Genomic DNA, 6,166 nt, shown 5'->3' with positions numbered 1-6,166 from the left:
GCCTCCACCCCGAGGCCCTGCGGGAGCGGAGAGAGGGGCCTTCCAGGGCGAACCGAGTGGGGGAAGGTGTGAGGCTCAAGGAACTGGGCACTGGGACTCCGAAGTGGGGCGCAAGGGTTGTGGGGGAAGGGACTCCCCGTTTTGCGGCTGGCAGGGGAGGCCGTGTCCTCGGGTCACCCTGTTGCCCTCCAACCTTCTGCCACAGCATCTGGCCTCGAAGAAGACCCGCATCCTTTTGTCCTTCCTGGCGTGTTCGTCGTTGGCCCGCCCCCACTCCCCGGGAACCCCCACTCCTCTCAGCGCCCCGCGGGAGCCGCCGCGCACCAGCTCCCGGCCGGGTAAACACTCGCTGGGAGGGGGTGCGGGGGGTGACGGGGAGGAGGCTCCCGAAGGCCGCCGGGCCGGGGCGGGGCTCCCGGGGGCCCCTCCGCGCGGGCCGGACGGCGGGTGCTGGGGGCGGGGGCAGGAAGCGAGCCGCGGCCCGGGCCGGCTGGCGCGGCCCCGTGACGTCGCTCGGCTTCCAGGGATCTCTCCCCGCGGCCCCGGGTCCCCTTCTCCCCGCCCTCGCTGCCCTCCTCCCGTGCCTCGCCTCCGCGCCGCGGCCGGCATTTCTCGCTCGCGGCTCTCCGGCGGGCTGGCGCCTCCGTCCCAGCCTCCCTCTCCTCCCTCTCTCGCTCTCCTCCTCCCCTCCCCAGCCCTCTTTCTCTCCCTCCCGGCCCTTTCCCTGCCCTCTCCTCGACTATCTGCGATCCCAGATCTGGTCGTTCCTCCCAGCTTCTCCCCCGCCTCCTTTCTCTCTCACTCTTAATCTTTCTGTCCATTCTCCTGCCCCTTCTTTCCGGTCTGTTTTCTCTGCGTCTCTCCTCTCGGTTTCTTCCTTCTTCCTCCTCCTGGTGCCCACCTCCCTCCGTGCCCCTTCCGGCCTTTGGCTCGCTCCCTTTCCCCTCCGCCCCTCGCCACCCCGCGGCTCGCAGCTCCCCCCAGTCCGCCTCCCCGAATCCGCGCCGCCGCCACCGCCCGCACTCGCCGCAGGACCGGCCCGCCGGCTTTCCGGGGTGCGCCCTCCTCGGCCCCGCGCCTTCGGGGCTCGCTGGGACACCCTCCGCCTCCTCCCGGCTCGCGGCCCCGCCCGGCGCGGCCCCCGCCCAGCGCCCGAGCGCGCCGAGGATGTGAGTCCTGCTCGCCTCTGCCGGCGCAGCAGGCACTCGCGCGCGGAGCCCGAGCGCAGCGCAGCGCAGCTGTGGGCGCTCGCCGGGTCGCTCGCGCGGGCTGCGCGCTCCTGCCCTAGCGGTGTCCCTCCGCCTCTCGCCGGCGCCACCGCCGCCGCAGCCCACGGGCCGTCCCCGGCCGGCCGCCCCCGGCCCCAGTGCCGCTGACCCTGTCCGCCGCGGGCGGGGACGCGGGCGGAGGAGGCGCCGCCGCGGAGCCCCCGGACGCGACCATGTCGGAGGTGCTGCCCTACGGCGACGAGAAGCTGAGCCCTTACGGCGACGGCGGCGACGTGGGCCAGATCTTCTCCTGCCGCTTGCAGGACACCAACAACTTCTTCGGCGCCGGGCAGAACAAGCGGCCGCCCAAGCTGGGCCAGATCGGCCGGAGCAAGCGGGGTGAGTTCGCTGCCACCTCCCCCGCCACCCCCTCTCTCGAGCATTGAGGCCTGGCGGAGGTTTGCGGGGGTCTCCCGTACCCAGGAGCGCGTTTCGACCCAGTGGAATCCGATCGCGCAGAATTGGGGCGATCCCGCACTGCGGGTCCGGCTCCGGCTGGCCGCGGGAATCTTTCCCCCTCAGCCAGATCCCCAGTGGGGTCACCCAGGGGGCGTGGCGGCTTCTAGCTGCTGCAGGGGCCGAAAGGTTATCCTGGGACCCCACCCGCACCAAAGTTTGCTTTTTGATTTCTACGTCCCCTCCCCATTTTGCGCATCGAACTCGCGGCTGCACTCGCTCTACAACCGGGGGGTGGGGGGGAGGTGTTGTCCCACGACTCCCCGAGGGGACAGCGTGGGGATCTGCGGAGGGAGGACACCCTTTCCTGTCGGAAAGGCGAGGGTCGCACGGGTTTTCATTGTGACTTGGCAGAGGGAGGGGGTTTGCCGAGCCTGGGCGCTCGGCGCCGGAGTTGGAAAAGCCCGGGGAGACTGGGACGCAGAGAGGCTGGGAGAGGAGCTCCGGAGGGGACAATGAGGGAGACTGACAGCAGCTGGGAGAGACTGAGACGGCAGAGCTAGGGAGGGAGGCGGGTGGGGTGGTGGGGGGAGACCGAGATGGGCAGAGACCCAGACAAAGCTCGGGAGAGGGAGCCAGAGCGGGAGAGACAGCGAGCCAGGGACGCAGGTCTGGGGAAGACAGAGATGCAGCTGAAACAATGAGGCGACTGACACCCCAGACACAGAGAGACCTGGAGGCCTCGACAGGTGCCCGTGGCGTCGAAAGACTGAAGGAGGGATTGAGGGAGGCGAGGCCAGATGGCGGAAGAGGGAGGACGAGGCGAGGCAGAAGCGGAGAGGCGGGCGAGCCCAGGCGGCAGTGAAGGGAGCCTCTGACCTCTGCAGCGGCGGGGAGAGCGGAGACGCCGAGTCCGCGCGAGAGCGGGGAACCCGACCAGGCGAGGCCAGGTCCTTCCACCGGCTGCGCGCCGTGGGAACCTGCCCCTCGCGTCCCCTCTCCCTCTCGGCACCGCCGCTCCCAGCCTCCATTACCCCGCGCCGCGCTGGGAGCGTCCCCGAGGGTCCCAGACCCGGAGACCTTGGCGCCTTCTCCTCCTCCCTCTTCTGTCCCCCGGCCTCCTTTCTCAATAAATGAGCCCCGGGGGCTGGGGTGGGTGTTGAGGACGAGGCCAGGGCTGCTGGATTTGTGCTCCGCTTTCTTTTCTCAGAACTCAGCTGGGACACAGCCAGGGGTCGGGGCTTGGGGAGGTCAGAGGAAAGCCACCTAGGGACCCCTGACAGAGGCGGAAGAGGGTGAGGCTGCGTCCGCGCGCTGGCAGCCCTCCTCCCCTGCCTTCCCCCACTCTTCCCCCTGCTCCCGGGCGTTACGCGCAACGTCGGAGACCCCCGGCGAGGCCCAAGCGCGCTCACTTGTCCTTTTCTTCCCCTTCTTTGCAGTTGTTATTGAAGATGATAGGATTGATGACGTGCTGAAAAATATGACAGACAAGGCACCTCCTGGTGTCTAACTCCCCCAAAGACAATGAGTTAAGGGAGCGAATCAGAATAAGAACGGCGATAACAGTTATTGGCAAAAAGAGCATGGAAAGAGAAAGCACTTTGAAATTTATTACTAGCTTGCTACCCACGATGAAATCAACAACCTGTATCTCGTGTCAGGCCGGGAGACAGATGAGGCGTGAGAAGGAGGAGGAGGAGAAGGCTCTGGGCTCCTCTGCAAAAATAAAAATTAAAAAAAAATTTTGAAAAATAACAAAATCACTATATACACATATAAAAAAATAAAAAAGAAGTCTCAGTTGCAGCTATTTGTCAAAATTAATATCCATTTCTTTTTATATACAGTGAATATTGCGCAATTATAGGTCTGGATTTCGAACCACTTAAATAAATGAAGCAGCAACACCGGGTGTTTTGAGGTGTTGGCATTTTCCGCTGATTTGGCTGTTCCCAATGTTTACATTATTTAATTTTGCAAAAATTATTCTGTGCACTTGGATGTGAAATGCTGTTCAGTTTTATTTTTTTATGTTATCTTGGATGTACAAAAAAATCAAAATGATCTCTATAGATATTCTGTTTTATTTTGGTCATCTTTTGAAGTTATCAGGAATGTGTTTAAAATAAGAGGACTTTTCTAAGGAATGAAACGTAGAAAGAATCCTTGTTTTATTTTAAAATGAATTGTAAAGCTTGTGTTTCTTTGTTGCTGCAAGCTATTTGCCCAAGTTAATGCAAATGGACACATTTTATATGTCAGGAAAAAAACCCATAAAAACAAAACAAAAAAAAATGCTTGAGCTTTTTCTAACCTCTCCCTGCAGTCTGTTGTGTGAGCAGCCTGTTTTTTTCTCTAATATTGTGTCAGTTTATTCTCTTTAATGGACTGTAAAAAAAAAAAAAATGTAATCACAAGAGTGCCAAATATCTTGAAATGCCAAAAGGCATTTGGTTTCTTTTCTTTTCCTGTGCTCTGAGTCCACGTAAAGGAATGCTTGGAGTGTCTTTTCTGTTATTTATAGGGGTTCTCTTAAGGCACACCAGCTGCCTGTTTTGCATGGTATTGCAAAAATGCCTCTTGCGTGAGGAAATCTTTTACCATTTTTTGTTTGCAACTTTGGACCTCAAGAGGTTTCTTCCCTTCCTTTCCCCGTCCCCTCTTTTCTTAATTCGATATTCTGTATGTTGCACCTTTAACCAGCACACAGGGCTACTTCTCTCACGTACAATAAAAGAACCGTTCCTGTGTCTCCTCTCTTTTCTCTGCTTTGGTTCTGGGGGACTTGCTTTTTGTCTGCTGGCTGCAGACAGGAAGGAGGGAGGGGTACTTTGGTGTGTGAAGCAAAAAGGCAAGAGGGCACTGTGGCTTGGGCTCCGATGGTAGGAAAGACAAGCTGGACAGGCAGGGCACCCCGAAAGATCAAGTTCATCCCATTTGGATTTGTATTGGGCTCTCCCTGCTTCTCTGAGGTTTCTGCCATCGCTGTTGGGGTGCAGAGAGAAGGCAGGCTAGTGTTTCGGGGGGCGGGCAGTCTTGTTCAGAGCAATGTTTGGAGGCTGGCAGACTTGGATGCAAATCCCAGTTCCTTCACTTCCTAGCTCTGTAGGTTTGAGCATGTCCCTTCACTTCTTTAAGCCTCAGTTTCCAAATCTGTAAAGTGGGAATAATGCAGCTCCTACCTCTCAGGGTTATTGGGAGGATTAATACAACACCCAGTATGTGTGTAGCACTCAGGGTTAAATGCCCATATAATCCTTCACCAAGGGCCACCAATCCTCAAAGGCAGGGCTGAGGAGGAGCTAGGCTCTTCCCTTCTTTCTGAGTTCACAGGTCCCCACAAGAGGGATGAGCCTGGTCCCCTGGGGCCAACAGCTGGGGACATCTCAGGCTTCCTTACTCAGCAACTTTCCTCCAATTACTTCAAAAAATGCTCCTTAGGGAAAAAAAATTCTCAGCCCCTTGTCCAGCTCAGGGCAGTTAATGGAGCCAGCGCCTGGGCCAGGTGGGGTTGGGAGAAGGATTTTGGCTGAAGAAGGGCCAGGAGAGGTTTTTCTCCTGGGCTGTTTCACATCCAGGAGCCCCAGTGCGGGGAGCTTTTAATGTGTTTGTTGTAAAACTGTCAGCTGGGGAGTCACAACACAGCTTACAGTGACAGGAGCCTGCCTGTGACTCAGACATCAGGTAAGACAGGCCCTGGAGTGGGGGTGGGGAGGGGGAAGAGGGGCTCCAGAGGGCCAGGCGGGGAGGGGCGGCATCTCATCCCCCTTTCCAGGCGGTGGAGGCCCAGATCTCGGGGAGGACCTGGCAGAGAGCTCAGTCATCCCATCGGTCATTATTAGGAATGGCGGGCAAGGTGGAGCTGGCAGTGCCATCGGGGTGATTTGGGGATGCGAGCTTGATTTTCCCAGGCATGTGACCCTGTCCCTGAACCTGGCTCTCCTTCCTGTTGACCCCAGAGAATCCCAGAGTTTCGGAGCTGTTGGACCTTTAGCCACCACGGAGCCCAGCAGTCCCCTATGCTTTTCCCGTGAGAAGGCCGAGGGGTGCCTCGTAGAGAGTTAGGGACAGGGCCCACCTTCTGTGTGTCATCAATCTGCCAAGAGGGGTAAGAGCCTTCTGGAAAGATTCTTTCAGAAGGCACAGACATGTTCGCACCCAGAAATAATTACCACTTAACTGGTCAAAGCACTGTGCCTTTCCATCCTCTCACATAATCAATCTCCCCAGCAACCCTGGAAACCCACCGCCATGAACTCACTTTAGTAGGTGAGGAAGTTGACAACCCAGAGGAGCTAAAAAGACCACACGTGCCCATTAACTAAGCTTTTACTGTATGCCCCGCTCACAACAGCCCTATGAAGCAAGCGTTAATATTATCCTGATTGCACAGGAGAAGCCCGGGCTCAGAGACATTAAGTAACTTGTATGAGGTCACTCAGCTAGTAAGTCGCTGGGGCAGGACTTGAACCCAGAGCCTAAGCTCCAGGATGGGGATGCAT

The 6,166-nt window shown here is 58.2% G+C and overlaps 1 protein-coding gene across 1 annotated transcript; it reads left to right on the top strand.

The window, feature by feature from the left end:
- The first annotated feature begins 487 nt into the window (after positions 1 to 487).
- CAMK2N1 (calcium/calmodulin dependent protein kinase II inhibitor 1) lies at positions 488 to 4,416 on the top strand. Its single transcript, XM_039854256.1, has 2 exons — positions 488 to 1,607; positions 3,104 to 4,416. Exons 1-2 carry the CDS (start codon positions 1,442 to 1,444, stop codon positions 3,172 to 3,174), a joined length of 237 nt encoding a protein of 78 aa, XP_039710190.1. The 5' UTR covers positions 488 to 1,441; the 3' UTR covers positions 3,175 to 4,416.
- The last annotated feature ends 1,750 nt before the right edge of the window (positions 4,417 to 6,166 follow it).

This window comes from Pteropus medius, unplaced genomic scaffold, assembly GCF_902729225.1.
Source record: "Pteropus medius unplaced genomic scaffold, Ma_sr-lr_union100, whole genome shotgun sequence".
Taxonomy (NCBI): Eukaryota; Metazoa; Chordata; class Mammalia; order Chiroptera; family Pteropodidae; genus Pteropus; species Pteropus medius.
This window is presented reverse-complemented; position numbering and strand designations above follow the sequence as displayed.